Source organism: Halichoeres trimaculatus, unplaced genomic scaffold, assembly GCF_033239565.1.
Source record: "Halichoeres trimaculatus isolate MK-OKI-2021-1 unplaced genomic scaffold, fHalTri1.1 fHalTri1_scaffold_2, whole genome shotgun sequence".
Classification (NCBI taxonomy): domain Eukaryota; kingdom Metazoa; phylum Chordata; class Actinopteri; order Labriformes; family Labridae; genus Halichoeres; species Halichoeres trimaculatus.
Window position 1 is genome coordinate 23,914,518 of NW_027437180.1, and position 19,139 is coordinate 23,933,656.

At 40.9% G+C, this 19,139-nt stretch overlaps 1 protein-coding gene across 1 annotated transcript; it reads right to left on the minus strand.

Annotated features, from left to right (window-relative positions):
- Positions 1-1,893: 1,893 nt before the first annotated feature.
- LOC141784770 (uncharacterized) lies at positions 1,894-10,527 on the minus strand. Its single transcript, XM_074662631.1, has 4 exons — positions 8,827-10,527; positions 8,629-8,682; positions 2,430-2,531; positions 1,894-2,108 (listed from the first exon to the last, which is right to left on the minus strand). Exons 1-4 carry the CDS (start codon positions 10,385-10,387, stop codon positions 1,894-1,896), a joined length of 1,932 nt encoding a protein of 643 aa, XP_074518732.1. The 5' UTR covers positions 10,388-10,527.
- Positions 10,528-19,139: the final 8,612 nt, after the last annotated feature.

A 19,139-nucleotide genomic window follows, 5' to 3' on the forward strand; every position in this document is an offset into this window, starting at 1 on the left:
TAAATACAAACCGAAAATACAGTTCAAATTAAACACCTATTATTGCCATTTTCCACAACTCTTTTTTTCTCTATCACTGGATGTTTGGGTTTAGTTTGGTCTCAGGCCACACGTCAGTGTTTTTATATCTGATGAGAGTGAAGTCTCCAGAACTTTATCAAAGTGTCAGTTTCCTGACTTTATGCCCCCAAAAAGCATACATCGTAGAAATGGCCAATAAAGTCGGTTTCACTATTGAAGCTCAACTTCCTAAGTAACTGAGCGGCACCACTTTCATCATGATACCAATGTTAGCATGGCACAGTGCTCATTGTGACTGTGTAGGTGAGTTTACAACTAATGTTTGTCAACCAAAGAACTCACAGAGATCAACTGATTTAAATGTCATCCACAACATTGCACAGAACAACTTTCTCTTTTCAATTACTAAAAAAAAAACAACCTTTTTTATCACAAACAGGTCTTTGAAAGGTCCTTTTCTGACCCATGTATGACATAGGTCATACATGGGTTTTCATGCCTTGTGGCTGGTGTACTGAGCTGCCTGATAATGCCAGTGCTATGTTTAGTAAAGCTGTAAGGAAATGATGACACTTTTTTGGCATTTGTGCTTCAAATCCTGTCCAATTCTTCTTGTTACAAACTAAACAAAACCCTTTCAAACATCAAACCAGCAAATTGGCACCAGAGAAGGATTTCAGGGACGCAAACCACTTTTGTCACTTATAATGCACACACAGATAGGAACACACACACACACACACACACACACACACACAGCCTTGTTTTTGTGCTATTGTGAGGTTACCTGTACAGATCATCCATTCTGGGAACCACCCTTTCTGAAGGTTGTACAGCCTTGAAAAAAATCAGGCAACATCCTGGGATGCACATTAGCACAGTTATCACTTCAAATTTTCAATCAGACAAAGTAAAGGTCCCTGACCAGACCAGAAGCAGTCATCTGGGGACCTGTCAGGTATTCAGTCACATTTGGGGTCTAAATATACACACTAAGGTTTTTCTCACTTTCTGGGTACCACTTTACACAAAGTTAGGTCAAACTCACTTTGTGGAGCCACTCAAAAACTCTGCCATGTTAAGTCACATTTCTTTCAGTCCAGCTGCTGGTACTAGGTAGCTGTTAACCCTTCTGAGCCACAACAGCCTGATGGAGAGGGAGAACCAGCACGCAATAAGTGAATCCTCAACACCTGGACCTTCAGACACTGAGGCAGGAGGTGAAGGATTCTGCTCTGGATTCACTGAGAGATGCTACTGGTAGGATTTCTGTTGTTTAAAGGACTTGTGTTCAAACTGAAAGCAATTAATTTACAGTTTAGTCTCTTTCCTTTTTACACTAATGATTATGATAACGCAGTGAGTAATTCAAACATACAACAATTCAACATATCACATCAACATTTAAGGTCAGAACTGAGACCAAAAGTTCCTATAAGAAATGACATTAATCATGATACCACATGATATTATCATCATTCATATAATATAAGATAAAGTCAAATAAAGTCTCTCTTATAGAAGCCTCTTTCGCTGAAATGTCAGCACAAGATGCTTTAGATTATCTACAACTACGGAAAAAATGATTAGACCACTCTTGTTGCGGTATCATGGTAACTGCTGAGTTTAATGCAACATGAAGAATCTCAGGTAACAGATAACTGACCACACATGGTCAACCTTATCCGAAAAAAAAAGCCGACTTGAATAACTTGAAAACTAGAAAAAGATGGACTTATTCTCAAAGAAAAAAAAAAAAAAACACCTCGCAACAATTGTCAAAATCAAAAATTCTGAAGAGGTCCTTGAGATCATAATTCTAACAAAGAGTCATTTGCAAATGGAACACTTTAGATCTCAAAAAAAGGGTCACTACATATTTTTTTTAAGAGATGTAATTCTATTCTTAATATAGAACTTAACAGCCAGCCAATTTCTGTTCCTGAGGGCAACTTTTTCCTGTTGGAGGCACTTTTCACATTCGCTTTTACCGGGAACACGGCAAGATGTAATGAAAGACATCATGTGTCTCTCAACAGCAAGGACCTCCTCCTTCTTCCAGGTCCTTTTCAGGTGAGGCTGGCGAGCTGCAAAATGATTGAAAACAATGATAAACATGTTTTGTTTCTAGAATAGTTCTCGAAATTATATTTAAGGAGCACAAGTCTATGAACGATCAACAACACAGAAAAACATGTTGACTCTATTACTGTTACAAAGGTTGAGCTCTGTGCCTACCATCTCAACTAAAGCAAATAGCTACAAAATAGCAGGGATGGGGATTGTTGTCATCAATGATCCCATTATCCTCAGCGATCCGATTCCTTAACAATACCACTACTTTTGAAGTGTATTATACTTTGGACATACATATATATTATACATGGTTAACAGACAGTACAACTGACGTTTTCTGCTCCGCTGTGGTGGAGTTAGTGGACCTGAGGAATCGCTCAGGTCCCCATCTGACTCCTCATCTTCTCTCCTCTGGCGAGTTGTTGCCTGACTCACTAAAAACAAATAGAAAAGAAAAAATGATCCACTCCATCATCAACAAATATCCTTCACACATTTTAATATTAGTGTAAAACACTAGTTGTGGAAAAACTGTATAGTATTTCTAAATGGGGATGTTAAGATGTCAAAATCTCAGGCCAAAGTAATGGTATTACTGGGGTATTGTCAAAAAAATCATGACTTTGAAAAAAATGTCAGAGTGTAAAATGAATAGCCAGGAATATCATGGATAAATACACTTAATGTAATTGAACACAACACTGTATAACCAAGATATGTCTATTTCTCTCCCCCCCCTTGTTAGCATTCTTTATTTTCTGTCAATTTTTTTTTCAATATAGCTGTTTAAAACGCCCCTTTTTTTCCAATATCGTGTCAGCAAAGGGGCCTCACATTCCCTCCCTCCGCCTTTAAGCAATGTGAATAATAGGTGGTAGTGAGTGAGATCGGTTTATGTGTATTGTGTTTCTTCCAAAGTATCATTTAATTTAACCATGTATTAAGGTGATTAAGGTGCATTTTAAAAGATGGATGAATAAATACTGCTTAAAAGGCATATTGCAGGTTAAAGATAACTGTTAAGAAGTTTATAGTAAAATAACTAAGAACTCTATCCTGAAAGAAATTCCGAAAATAATAAACCCCAGAGTCTCCTGGAGACATTTTAGTTCAGATTTTCTTACTTCTTAAAAACCAGGATTTGAAAGTGACGTCACGATATGGTCCTCAGGCTTATTATTATGACCCTTTTAGCCAAGTAAAGATCAAGAAAAAAGCGCAGAATTAGGAGGAATAACGGCCATAGGAGAGCAGAGGAGTTGTGGTGTGAGGAGAAGCAGAGGAGAACAGAGCAGGTGTCTCGGTGAGTGAGCGCTGTTTGCTAGTGATATGAAGACTAAAGCTGTGTTCACATCAGCAGGTTTAACGTTTGAAGTCAGATCTGTTAACTTAAAATAAGTAGTAACTGATCACAAAGCAGCGTTGGGCTCTTTTAACAGAGCCATAGAGAGACAGACAGAGAGGTCTATTAGAGGTCTGTCCACTGATCCAGTGTCGGAAAACAAATCCAGACTTATCTACGGTGCTTACGTTAGCTCACATTTCTGTCGGGTTGAATCTCAGGCTGAATCTCTGACAAATCCGTGTTTACGTTGTCTGCCACCGGAGAGCCGGGCTCGCGGTCAGGCAGTTGCTGCAGCTGCAGGTTGGCCGTAACACCGGCGAACCTGCAGCTGTGACGGGACAGCACTGTGTCAGTCTCATCCAAACCTGGCTCTGATATCTCATCCTGAACTCCATCATATCATCAGGCTCATAATCTTTCTCTCTAAAATAATCACCACAGACGACCGCGTTGTTTTAGTGACCAATGCAGAGTCCTGTCTTTTTACCTGTACAAAATGAATCTGAGCACAAAGCTAACTCCATTCATCTTCCTATTTTGGAAAAAGTGGACTTCATGTCCTGTTAAGATAGTTTTTCTGCATCCAACACAAATGTAGTATTTAATTATCTTAATGAATGGTCAAATTAATTAATAAATTACAATAAAACAGACTTCAAAATTCCGCTCTCACTTACTACCACCTGTTATCCACATCAGCCTAAAGCAGAGTGAAGGGACACGAGTCCTGCAATATGCTCTTTAACAGGATATCAAATCCACCTTTTTTCAGACTCGATGGAGTCAGCTTTTGTGGTCGTATTCATTTTGTGCAGGGGACAAGACGGAACTTTGTTTCAGCATCAATTACAAAAAAACAACAGGAAGATTTTTTGCCAGGCAATATAATGGAGTCCGTTTTATACAGTCTGTGGATGGAGTTCAGGATGGGATACCAGAGCCAGGTCCAGGTGAGACTGAAGCGGCAGCTGCTCTGTCAATACAGACAACTGACAGTTACCCAGCGGCAGCAGCCTCTCGCCCAGCTCTCCATGACTGACGTAAACAAGGATTTGTCAGTGATTCAGCCTGAGTTTCAATCCGCTGGAAATGTGATCTGGGCACCATCTTGGTTTCTAACTCTGGATTAGTGGATAGACCTCTGAAATAGATTTATCTGTCTTTCTTTCTGTGGGCTTTATCATGAAAATTCAAGCTCGTTGCTTTATGATTAGCATATACATGTACTACTTGTTAACTTTATTTGAAGTCAGTGTATTTGATCTCAAACTTTACATACGCTGATGAGAACACAGCACTAGCTAACAGCGCTCACTCACCAGGACACCTGCTCCGTTCTCCTCTGGTTCGCCTCACACCACAACTCCACAGCTCTCCTTTGGATGTTATTCCTCCTCATCCTGCCCTGTTCCTGCTCTCCATCTTTCCTAACAGGCTCATAAATATAACCCTGAGGAACATCATATGTATCAGAATACCAATTTTCTTCTTCTTAATTGACAGGAGTGACAGTCGGATTCTTGTTTATTTAATATTGGACAGAGGCAGAATAAGAGGGACTCCCCTCTGTGACGTCACATTCAAATTATAGTTTTTAATGCAGAAGTAAAAAAAAAAAAAAAAGGACAAAGATGTCTCCAGGAAATCCTGTGTTGTATTAAAGTGATACTCCGGGATGGAACAAGTTGGGTCCTATCACAAGGTTTAGGGCAGAAATAACCCCTACAGCAGTGACTTTGTGCAGTAGAAGACCAGAGCGCTCGCACCAAACACCCCCTCCCTGCTTGTCTGCCGGTTTCCTCTGCCCTCAGACGGGGCCAAATTTTACTTGACCAAAAACACAAATAAACGGACTGCCACCAAAAAAATCTGATATCGGTCTGCATTCACGCTTTATTTAGAGAATTTTCAGCGTGTTACAGCTCATCGTGTAGTAAAACAGTGCTTCCTCCGCTGCAAAGCCACAGCTGGCTACGAGGCTCTCGCTGCTTAGTGTATCAGTCCGCGCGCGGTGTGCCAGATATAAACAAACGCAGGTAGTCTGCCAGGACGAAGAGACATGATGAGAACTAGAGCCTTATTTAGCGGTGTTTTTGTGTGAAAGTAACGCGCTGAAAATTCTCTAAATAAAGCGTGAATGCAGACCGATATCAGATTTTTTCGGTGGGAGTCTGTTTATTTGTGTTTTTGGTCAAGTAAAATATGGCCCCGTCTGAGTGCAGAAGAAACCGGCAGAGGAGCAGGGAGGGGGTGCGAGCGCTCTGGGCTTCTGCTGCACAAAAACACTGCTGTAGGGGTCATTTCTGCCCTAAACCTTGTGATAGGACCCAACTTGTTCCATCCCGGAGTATCACTTTAAATCAAGGATTTCTTTCCAAATATTACTTTTAGGTTATTTCTCTATTTCTTAAAAGTTGTCTTTAACCTGCAATATGCCCTTTGAAATATATACAGTTCATTTAGCTTCAAGTCACAGCTACAGTCGTTAATCCTACATGGTGCTGACTTCAGAAAACCTTGCTTTAGCACACTTTGAAGCAGGTAGAGCTGCAGAAACACATGAAGATCTACACCACGAGTTACCGTTACAGCTGCTTCTGTTTGGTTAGCGTGGCTCTACTCTCAGAGGAGGGTACAGCTTCTAAAGCTGCCTCCTTGTGTCAATGTTGTTCTCTGTCACATTTCACTCTTGTAGTGAGAATTTTGATACTACCATATTTACAATACTGTTGCATCCCTAATCCTAAAATATTCATTTGCTATTCACAACATTTATGATATATCAGTACATTTCTTTAACCTAAAATTTGTGACCCAAATAGCTCTTGAAACTATAAGATGGGTCGAAACAATGAAATCAATATATAGCTTAACATAAACAGGCCTACTGTCAAACCAAACCCAAATTCCAAGTGAATAAGTGAAGGACAACAGCACAGCCCCAAAGAAATACAAAAAGCCCTCTCTTTCCCCGACTGTCACAAGCACAGCTTCTAAAGCTGCCACCTTGTGTTAACAGACATGACATGGGTCAAAGTGTAAAGTCAAATGTATGTTTGTCATTATAGTCAGTTATTTCATGCTGATTTATGTCACAGTGTTCATTTTCTGACAAGTTTAGTTTAAATAAGTAAATGAATCTTTAATGGATATGTAACCCCTGTAAGCACATGAAGTGGGGTTAAGCCATATGCTCCGAGTTCTTTTGGGTTCTCGCGAGGTTTTCGGCGCTGTCTCGCGGTAGTTTGGGGAGCTCACGTGACATAGTCTGTCGGGGAAGCTTGGGGTAAGCGCTGGAGTGGGCTGCAGCAGGTCAGTAGTTAACTAAAACTTTCAAACAGATATTCTGTGTTGCCACTGCCTTATGTTGTAAAATATCTGCAGCAGATGGAACGCGGAAGTCGCGAGGTCGGTCACGGAGTTTCTCTAACTGGTTGAACGTTAGGTCCGTTTTTTTCTCTCCCTTCTTTTACCTTTGATTTTGATCCTGGATCTTCAGTTGGATGGCGAGCTACCCAGAATCTCTATGAAAGACATTCATCATCATCAGTTCCACCTGTGTGGTAGGAGGCGTTAAGCCCAAGCCCCATGCACTCATTTCACACTCATAATCAGCAGACTCTCCTCATGGATTTTAATCATATCACACACTCAACTGATTTCTGCAGCGATAGACTGTCCACTCAAACTGATTCTTAAACCAAAAGGCTCATGAATTTACACTGATTCCCTTTTCTCATGGATCCATAACGTGAACATTTTGATTTGGTTGATGAATTGTGTTTGTTTTCCTGTCATTCATGATTGATGATGTCAATTTGGTCATGGTCAAACTTGTGTATATTTGTAAATAATCACCCACCTTTTCCACTGTATAAAATTTTCTCAAGTGCATTCAACCCTGGGGTTTTTGTGTTTATTAAACTGGTCCTCAGCCTCCATGAGCGAACTCTAAGTTTTCTGATACTAGCCCAATACAACTATTATTCACTCAAGTCCAACTACTAATTAACTATAATCTGAGTGCTACATTTTTGGCGAGCTAGCCAGGAGGTTGTTGAACAGTATTTAATGAACAAAGTCAACATGAAGGTTTTTGAAAAGCTTCAGATTGTCATTTCACATGCTGTGTTGGTTGATAAAGCCACTGGTACTGAAGCTGATGAAGAGGTGGTAGATTTTTTGGGCCTATTAGCCGAATACTTAAAGTAGATAATAAAGACTGATTTTTTCGGCTATCTTATTGTCGAGTTTGATACCACTGCTGCCGTTGCTGCGTTACCTTTACCATATACGTTCAGTACTGCGAGCGGTGCGCTTAAATACACAATCTCTGCGTTGTCTGACCTTTACGCAAGCTAAGTGGGCACCACAAAGACTCAGACTTACCTTTCAGACGTGCAACTACTGGCTAAAGCAACTGGTCAAGACTATGCTCATGTTCTGAAGGATATGATGGCTCAGATTGGTGACACAGTAGCTGACCTTCAACCTGATGTCTCAAGAATTAAAACCTCACCTGCACCCATGTCTCTGACAGAAGCAGTCTCTGCACTACAAACAGGCCAAACTCCTCCCAGCACAAGTAAAGTGGCTCAGTCTCCCTCACAACCCTCTCGACCCTCTCTCTCGACTCTCTCTGCTAATGAACTGAATCCCCCGGATGTTCAAGGGTATGTTGTTGAGCATATTGTTAAAAGTAAGGCTCACACAAGTCATTCCTTCTCCTCTCAAAAGCTGCGTGTTTTCTTTGGCAAAACCCCTCGACCTACACATTCAGCAGATTTTGATACCTGGCGTTCCAGTGTGGATTTATTGATGAAGGATCCTGCTGTGTCTGATATGCAACGTTTAAGGAAGATCTTGGAGAGTCTTTTGCCACCAGCAGCAGATATGATCAAACATTAAAGTCCAGATACTCTCCCTAACATCTATCTACAGCAGCTTGACTCTGCGTATGGCACGGTACAGGACGGGGAGGAGTTGTAGGCTAAATTCATGGATACTTTTCAGGATTCTGGAGAGCTGCCATCTGCTTACTTACACCGCTTACAAGTCACTTTGAACCTGGCAGTTGAAGGACCTCGGAGCACACGGCTTAACCCCACTTCATCTGCTTACAGGGGTTACAGATATCCTAAAATAAATATAAATGATCATGTCTGAAATCTTATCACAGTACACACCTGGAGAGTCTGACTCGCATGCTTCCTCTGCGTCACTGTCTGGGTGCACATTCTCTGTGGGGAATTGAGGGGAAAGGAATGACCATTATTGAACATCAAATGATTATAAATTGTTGCATTAATGCCCTTTAACATGTACAAAATACTTTAGGAAAAGAGTTCTTTTATGTACAGGCATTAAAGAGAGGGATATAGTACCCTGAGGGTCAATGTTGATCTCATCAAGGGTCTTGCCCTTGAATTCTGCCAGTCGTCCTTTCTCCAGGGCCATAAGTACTTTGCTAACCTTAGCGAGCTGCAGTGTGCCCTCAGGAAGTCTGTAGAACTGCCGGTGGACCCTGATGTCATGCCCAAGGAAATCTGCCAATTGATCCAGCTCAGTATTGCTGAGGTTCAGGACTTGCGATAGAGTTCCAGTTTGTTTGCGGAGCTTTGTTGATGTCAGGCTTTCTGGACTTTTTGCTCCGCAGATCTTGGCAAAATGCCGGAGACAGTCAGACCCACGGTAGCAGGTTAAGGCATGTGGTCGTCCAAACAGATATTTGTTCTCCTTAGGAACCCCACAACCCTGTCGTTTTCTGACAAGTAGATCCAAAGCTTGCTGCATAGATGGGGTCAACAACACAGGCACCTTTCTACCTCTTTTTCCTCTGATCTCCACCCTCCTAAAGTGTTGGCACAGCTTCTTCTCCACAGCAGACAAAGCTTCATTAACATCATCCTCAGGATTTGACTGACTGTTCGACAAAAACGCAGACAGGGGCATTTTGGAAACTTCACCTGCTCTTCGTCGGTTAAACAGGATGACTTGGGTTAAAGTGATCTTTGCCAGATGTGACCATAACTCTGGAGATGTCTCAGTGGACAGTTTTGCGTGAGTCTGCTGATGTTGCTCGTCTAAATATGAGTGGAGAGTCTGGACATCTTTAGTAAATGGAAGCAGCAGAGGGGTGTTCCACCTGGACTCCTGCAGAGTTCTCAGTGATGCTGCAGATATCATTTCATTCCAGCGGGTATTGTATACCATGCGGAATGATCGGGCTTCTTTCGCAGCACCGTGGTCGTTCTGAACATTCGCCCTGCTTTCAACAAGTAGCGAAACCTTTGTTAAGCTATGTCCGATTTTGAGAGCAAGGCTTGGGGTCTTGTAGGTACTGGTTTCACTGTCATAACCGGCCACCTGCTTCACTGCTTCAACAACTTGCATGAAGTTGGCAGGTCTGATGTGGTCCCGTATGGTCTTCATGGATGTGGTTTTTCTTGAGCATATCAGAAGCCTTCCGAGCTCTCTCAACTTCTGCCTAATGTACTCATGTTTGCCTGGGTCATGTCCAAGTCGGTTATACAGATGGTCTCCATATTCTAAAATACAGCGGTCAGAGTTGACTGCTGTATAAACTTCATCTTGTGTCATCTTGTTCAAAAGTTTCCACAAGTCATGTTTGACACCAGGAGGTGGAGGTACAGTAAATGCACATAGAGCCTGGACACGAGTTTTCCCGGGCTGTGGTTTGTGTGGAACTTGAGGCTTAAACTTGCAGGCCTTTACGTGACGCCAGAGGAGTTTCCTTGCAAAAAAGCCTTGGCAGTATGCACAATGAAGAAAATCCCCAGCTTTGGAATCCTGTCTTGGTTGTTTACGAGGAACAAGACTTCCAACACCTGAATTCATAACCTCCACATTGTGTGCGAAGTTGCCTCTATTTCGTATGTGTTCCAGATGCATTTTTCTTTCTTTCGAGCATTTAGGGAAGGACATAGCCTGCACAACCTCTGGCTCAAGTGGATGGGCTCGCTCCAAATGTCTTGCAAGCTTTAAAACACCCAACTTACAGTACAAACAATACTGTTTTTTGTTGTAGAGTCTGGACCCATTCCCCTTCTTACAGGTAGCTGGGATGGAAAGTAAACCATCAGAAACTCCATCAGTAAGAGGTGAGGAGGTACTGTCAGGAAGACATTGATCTGGGGCGAGCGTTGAGCTTTTTGACAGGTCATCAGTGTCTGCCACGTCCCTCTGTTGTGATGAGTGGGCATGACTGGAGGATGTTATATGGCAGGAAGCATTAAATACACGTTGCCGTTTACGCATCGAAGCGGAGCTACTTCTTCTTCTTCTTCTTGGTGAGCGCCCTCTGTCCTGCTGTGAGGAGACACTTTCTTCTGGTGGAGAGGGACATGAATCTCCAATATCATCCACATTTAAAATGTTCCGGCTATCCAGCATCTTCTCTCTGGGGTCAACTAGATCAAGGACTTCACTGGTTTCTGTACCATCAGAGTCCTCACTAGTCCCAGGTACATATTCCTCTCCACTGTCATTGGACGAGGGGTCAAAAAGCTCATCCGAGTCAAAACTGGTTTGGTCTTTCATCTACAGAAAACAAAAAAGGAAAGAAAGAAAAGTCCAAATAAAGCTGAAAAACTGATGATACGTTTCATATAAACTTCTTTTCCCTACAATGTCAGTGTGTTGCATACCAATATGCTTTTGGTCCTCCTGAGCCTCGGGATAGGAATGTCATCCTGCTCAGAGTCATCAGAAGTTGTGTAGGCAACCAGCCTGTCTCCTTTAACTATGGGGAGGGGACCAGTTGCAACTAAGCCCTAAAAAAAGACCATAACAACAATTAGAAGCAGAAATGAATAAAAACATTTTGATGACATTAAAACAGAGTCATATGAAATTCAGGGATGAAGTAATGTATCAAACCAGAGTACAATGGTCATCAACTTAAAATATAATTTATTTGACTGTGATTTCAGCCGTAAACTTGTCTCCTGTGCTATCAATCAACTCCAATGCCAAGCTAAAGTAGTGCTAGCAGAGCTAAAGGTCCTGTTTCCACAGCTTATACAACTGGTAAGGAGATAAGAGTAACCTTGTTTTAAAGGACTGTGATATTTGCAATGTAATTTGAGTTTAAAGCACAAAAAAAATCAGGCTTCTTAGCATTAAATGTGTAGCATGTTGCTCACTTAACGGGGTCCCCACAAACACTGTGGACCTGACAAGTGTGTGTGGGAAATGGGGAGGGGGACTAGAAAAACAACATCCTGACTGGACCCCAGAACTTCATGAAAACCTGGATGTGGCTCACATCAGACCTCTGACCTTAAGGGGTCCCCACAAACACTGTGGACCTGACAAGTGTGTGTGAGATAGGGGGAGGGGAACTAAAAATACAATATCCTGACTGGACCCCAGAACATCACCAAAACCTGAATGTGGCTCACAACGGACCTTTGACTTCACAACATTTATCTTAATGTTACTGAAACATAATAAACAGAGTCAATCAAACAGGAGCAGTTTAAACTTATGTATGATCACCTTAAAATTCAGAGAAAATGATCAGCACAATTCTGTACCTCTATCTGAGAGGCTGCAGGTCGCTGAGGACTCTGCTCTGAAGTTCCCAAGGTCTCGTTCTCTGCGGGGTCTGTCTCAGTTAGCTGGGCTCCATCCTGTAGAACAAGTTCAACATGAGAGTGCAGATTTTTGAGAAAAACGATAAGCACTTACAATAAAAAACAAAGCAGTATTTGAGGAATTTTGCTACTAACTTTATACTTTGTGTGCTGAAACAATTTTACTTTGAAAATCATTTATTTGACTCTGATTTCAGACGTAAACTTGTCTCCTGTGCTATCAATCAACTCCAATGCCAAGCTAAAGTAGTGCTAGCAGAGCTAAAGGTCCTGTTTCCACAGCTTATACAACTGGTAAGGAGAAAAGAGTAACCTTGTTTTAAAGGACTGTGATATTTGCAATGTAATTTGAGTTTAAAGCACAAAAAAAATCAGGCTTCTTGGCATTAAATGTGTAGCATGTTGCTCACTTAACGGGGTCCCCACAAACACTGTGTACCTGACAAGTGTGTGTGGGAAAGGGGGAGGGGGACTAGAAATACAACATCCTGACTGGACCCCAGAACTTCATGAAAACCTGGATGTGGCTCACATCAGACCTCTGACCTTAAGGGGTCCCCACAAACACTGTGGACCTGACAAGTGTGTGTGAGAAAGGGGGAGGGGGACTAGAAAAACAACATCCTGACTGGACCCCAGAACTTCATGAAAACCTGGATGTGGCTCACATCAGACCTCTGACCTTAAGGGGTCCCCACAAACACTGTGGACCTGACAAGTGTGTGTGAGATAGGGGGAGGGGGACTAGAAATACAACATCCTGACTGGACCCCAGAACTTCATGAAAACCTGGATGTGGCTCACATCAGACCTCTGACCTTAAGGGGTCCCCACAAACACTGTGGACCTGACAAGTGTGTGTGGGAAAGGGGGAGGGGGACTAGAAATACAACATCCTGACTGGACCCCAGAACTTCATGAAAACCTGGATGTGGCTCACATCAGACCTCTGACCTTAAGGGGTCCCCACAAACACTGTGGACCTGACAAGTGTGTGTGAGATAGGGGGAGGGGAACTAAAAATACAATATCCTGACTGGACCCCAGAACATCACCAAAACCTGAATGTGGCTCACAACGGACCTTTGACTACACAACATTTATCTTAATGTTACTGAAACATAATAAACAGAGTCAATCAAACAGGAGCAGTTTAAACTTATGTATGATCACCTTAAAAATCAGAGAAAATGATCAGCACAATTCTGTACCTCTATCTGAGAGGCTGCAGGTCGCTGAGGACTCTGCTCTGAAGTTCCCAAGGTCTCGTTCTCTGCGGGGTCTGTCTCAGTAAGCTGGGCTCCATCCTGTAGAACAAGTTCAACATGACAGTGCAGATTTTTGAGAAAAACGATAAGCACTTACAATAAAAAACAAAGCAGTATTTGAGGAATTTTGCTACTAACTTTATACTTTGTTTGCAGAAACAATTTTACTTTAGAAATAATTTCTTTGACTCTGATTTCAGACGTAAACTTGTCTCCTGTGCTATCAATCAACTCCAATGCCAAGCTAAAGTAGTGCTAGCAGAGCTTAAGGTCCTGTTTCCACAGCTTATACAACTGGTAAGGAGAAAAGAGTAACCTTGTGATATTGGACTGTGATATTTGCAATGTAATTTGAGTTTAAAGCACAAAAAAAATCAGGCTTCTTAGCATTAAATGTGTAGCATGTTGCTCACTTAACGGGGTCCCCACAAACACTGTGGACCTGACAAGTGTGTGTGGGAAAGGGGGAGGGGGACTAGAAATACAACATCCTGACTGGACCCCAGAACTTCATGAAAACCTGGATGTGGCTCACATCAGACCTCTGACCTTAAGGGGTCCCCACAAACACTGTGGACCTGACAAGTGTGTGTGAGATAGGGGGAGGGGGAATAGAAAAACAATATCCTGACTGGACCCCAGAACATCACCAAAACCTGAATGTGGCTCACAACGGACCTTTGACTTCACAACATTTATCTTAATGTTACTGAAACATAATAAACAGAGTCAATCAAACAGGAGCAGTTTAAACTTATGTATGATCACCTTAAAAATCAGAGAAAATGATCAGCACAATTCTGTACCTCTATCTGAGAGGCTGCAGGTCGCTGAGGACTCTGCTCTGAAGTTCCCAAGGTCTCGTTCTCTGCGGGGTCTGTCTCAGTTAGCTGGGCTCCATCCTGTAGAACAAGTTCAACATGAGAGTGCAGATTTTTGAGAAAAACGATAAGCACTTACAATAAAAAACAAAGCAGTATTTGAGGAATTTTGCTACTAACTTTATACTTTGTTTGCAGAAACAATTTTACTTTAGAAATAATTTCTTTGACTCTGATTTCAGACGTAAACTTGTCTCCTGTGCTATCAATCAACTCCAATGCCAAGCTAAAGTAGTGCTAGCAGAGCTTAAGGTCCTGTTTCCACAGCTTATACAACTGGTAAGGAGAAAAGAGTAACCTTGTTTTAAAGGACTGTGATATTTGCAATGTAATTTGAGTTTAAAGCACAAAAAAAATCAGGCTTCTTAGCATTAAATGTGTAGCATGTTGCTCTCTTAACGGGGTCCCCACAAACACTGTGGACCTGACAAGTGTGTGTGGGAAAGGGGGAGGGGGACTAGAAATACAACATCCTGACTGGACCCCAGAACTTCATGAAAACCTGGATGTGGCTCACATCAGACCTATGACCTTAAGGGGTCCCCACAAACACTGTGGACCTGACAAGTGTGTGTGAGAAAGGGGGAGGGGGACTAGAAAAACAACATCCTGACTGGACCCCAGAACTTCATGAAAACCTGGATGTGGCTCACATCAGACCTCTGACCTTAAGGGGTCCCCACAAACACTGTGGACCTGACAAGTGTGTGTGAGATAGGGGGAGGGGAACTAAAAATACAATATCCTGACTGGACCCCAGAACATCACCAAAACCTGAATGTGGCTCACAACGGACCTTTGACTTCACAACATTTATCTTAATGTTACTGAAACATAATAAACAGAGTCAGTCAAACAGGAGCAGTTTAAACTTATGTATGATCACCTTAAAAATCAGAGAAAATGATCAGCACAATTCTGTACCTCTATCTGAGAGGCTGCAGGTCGCTGAGGACTCTGCTCTGAAGTTCCCAAGGTCTCGTTCTCTGCGGGGTCTGTCTCAGTTAGCTGGGCTCCATCCTGTAGAACAAGTTCAACATGAGAGTGCAGATTTTTGAGAAAAACAATAAGCACTTACAATAAAAAACAAAGCAGTATTTGAGGAATTTTGCGACTAACTTTATACTTTGTGTGCTGAAACAATGCTTTTTGATTCAGTCTTAAAATGTCCCCTGCTCTATCATCCCCAGCACATCATTAAAATCTGAAGGACCTCTGATTTATGTACATTGACCTTAATGATATTAAATCATATTTAAAGTGCTTACAACTTTTCAAAATTAACTAACCTGTTTTCTCCAAGGCCAATCAGCTCCACCATAATCGTATGTTATTTCTTCCCCAACATCAATGTCCCTCAGAGCGAAGAGACACAGGTGTGGTTGCCTCTCTGTCAGGATCTTCTTCATCTTACAGTTGGGTTGCTTGTGGTCATCATTGACCAGCCTTCCTAGACTGCTGTCTTCTTGAGCTGCATCAATACTAATAAAAAGAATATCAACCATTTAAGAGTTCCCTTAACTTAATCTTCTATTGGATCCTGACACAATGGCCCACTGAGTCTTAGAACGAGAACTTAAGGCAAGATCATTTAATGTTTTTTCGACTAACACATCTCCTAAGTACACATCTTTACAGTCAAACAGAGTAATTAATTCCTTTAATCATAACCCTCTGTGCAACATAAAAAGTCTTTCAAATGGAGTGTGAAGAGGTGTGAAGTTCTCACATAGCCTTACCACCAAGTTCTCCCATGCCATTGAAAGTCAAACATGAAGACAGCACATTTGCCATGGTATATAGATCTTCTCCTTAGGGCTTCATCAGCATCAATCAACTCCCCTCTGTACTCCACTACAAAGTCTCCTTTACTGAAATGGGCCTTGGTAAAGACCCCTCGACCTGGTGTGAGCACATGGGTTTGATGTTTAAAGAGTTACAGTTGTTCATACTCCCATCCTTGGAACTGAAAGTTCTTTAAGTAAACCTAGCATCATTAAGAGGGAGGCTATGAAATTAAAATAACAAAATGAAATAGTAGTGAAATCTTAATCATCATACCTTTGAAAGAGTTAATATATTTCACCTCCAGCTTTGCTGTCTTGTCGAGACCCTTGACAGCATGTTCTAAGGCATCCTTATTTGGGGAAATCCTTCGCCTCAATGAAGCCATTCAAGATCCTTTAATCAAATGCAGTGCAATTTTAATGAAACCATAATCAAATCAAATCAAAAATAACAATCATAACCACAACATGTGATCACATGTCTGAACAGCACCCTGCTGCAGTTGCCACCACTGTTTCTTCATTAGATGATTCCCACAGCTGATCTGTCATTTCATTTTAACATTAATTTTTATTGCTGAGAAAGACTTTATGAAACAGATAAAGAAACCGTTGATTTGAACAAAACGTTATCTGTGACGTATTCTTTATGTAAGCTGGAACAAAAGACATTTAAAGAGACACATTTTAAATGGAAAACACTGTATCTCATTATTATGACTAACTGTCTTATAATCATGACTTAGTATATCATAATTATGATTTAAATTTATTTACATTTTTACCTTTCCTAATTTTTTTCTCAATTGGCGGAAACGGGCTTCCATTTCATTCACACTGGGCTCTCAAGTCTGCACCGAGCGTGAGACACGTATTTTAACCTGTTCACGCTCACACCTCTATTTCTCACGCAGAGTAATTACTGAGGCCATGCCAACATAGACCTGCAACCCCTTTATAAATGGACACCCTGCAGCCAATCAGAAAATAGCATCACTGTCTCCGGGGGAAAACAATGCAAGGTGGTTTAAAGGAAAAGAACGCACATTAGCAATGCATACTGAACGCAGATTAGCGGGTGCGTAGCTTCATGACCGGAGCACTCCTTAGCTAAAATACTGCAGTTAAACATGTTTAACCTGACATTAAGGCAAATAAACAATAAGGCGTGTCACATGATTATTTTCTTGTCAAATAAAAAAAGCCAGACACAATAATGACTAATCAGTGTACAATCATGTCGCATTAATGTTAGCCACATAACTTTTACTAGCAGCTAGCTTCGTTGGTCATATAATATCCAATTATACATCAATCAATATAGTAAAATATGTGAGGATTAAACCCGTTGATTTAATTTATGAAATGTTCAAGTATCGCAACCGTTCACATCTATTTTGATTTCCATCACATCGTTGGTCATTTATCCATGCTAACGGAGAGGCACGCACTTTGCATTATCTCTCTGGTTTGACCAAAAACATCACTTTAACAGTGTCATAGAAATGTCCTAAAATAAATCACAGTTAAGAAGATTAAAGTTAAACTTACCTGGGTTTTAAAACAACTTTTATTGCCTTGCTTCGTTCTCTGCTGCCAAGTACGTCTCTCACGTGTCTTCTCTCCGTGCATGAGTTAAGGAACGCTTGCATCTTAAAACGAGCACATCCTGGACGGGTGGTGCTGCTTATAAGTTAGTGATTCTTGTATCCGCCCGCCTGGCATGTCAATATGTAACACCAAGGCCCCGATTCACACTACAGCTGCCACAGCCATAGGGTTTTTTTTTCTTTCTTTTTTCATGTTAACTTTATTTTAAAAAGCGTTACATGTTACAAACAAACGAACATACCGCTGTATGGTGCAGGACCCTCTGAATTCCATTAATCACAAACAGGAAAATAAAAACATATTTTTTTATGGAGCCCCGAATAAAATCTTGAATATGTCCAACTTTCAGTTTAATGAGAGCACCGTAGCGCCAAAAAAGTCAAAAAGAACATGAAGAATATTTTAACTTTTCTTTTTCTTGTGTTGTTGTGTGTATATTTTTGTGCATCTTTGTTGGATGATTGCTGTATCTTAGCCCCTGGCTGCAACTATGTGTATATTGTTAATTGTACTTTGGTAATACTAGAAGAAAAAAAAAATACTCCAAAACAAAAAAAGAAAAAAGAATCTGCAGTACTGTAATAACTTTAATTGCACATTCTTACATAAAATAAAAAAATAAAAAAATAAAATAAGAATAAAAAAAACGAAGAAAACTAACTTCCAGTTTGCCTTTTCAGGTAGGCTTTTGTGTTGACAATATGGCAATGCTCAGTCCCTGCAGATGGGTGCTCTTGGCTGCCTATGGGTGCTGACAAGTTGTAGGGCGGCCATGTTGGTCCGGTCGGCTGCTACATTCAGTGTCATCTGTTTGACCGGAGCAATGAAGTGTCATCGCATTAAATCAACCATAAGTCAATGAATACTAAACTGATTTTCACACATTTTTTTCTCTGTAAACCTCATACTTATAGGTCTGATACAGGACATATGGTTTGGTGTATTTTGATATCTACAATAGCCTTAACTGTAATAGAATAATCTAATATATGATATTCGTGATGTTTGTAGGTATTTTTCAAAGTATATGATGTGTATTAATTCAGATAGGCAGATTTCATGAGATTTCTCAGCTTATACTCATCTTATAAAACTAATCAAACGTGAGTGCAACAAAATCCATACTTAGCCTGGTTTTATTTAAATATTTATTCTATCTAAAGGGACAGTGCATATTAATAAGTATTTCACATAACATCAATGTAAATATTTCAATTTATTTCTATTGTAGCCACTAACAAACCAGAGCAGAGTTCATAACTGTAACTACTGTAACCTGTATCCAACTTCTTAATTAGGTCAGGTTTGTCATCCACTGAGCACAGCCACCTGTAAATTTATTGAGAAGTAGCTATTTAATGCAATAACAACAGCAGTTTATTGTCTGTTTTTAGATAAGTTTGATGGGTATGAGTGGGTAAAAGGATTACAATAATACAGCTTGTGACCTCTGTGTAAAATTTGCTTGTTAAAGTAATACCAGCAATATATTTTTATTTCTACCATAGCATTCTTTTCACTGTGATCTAAGT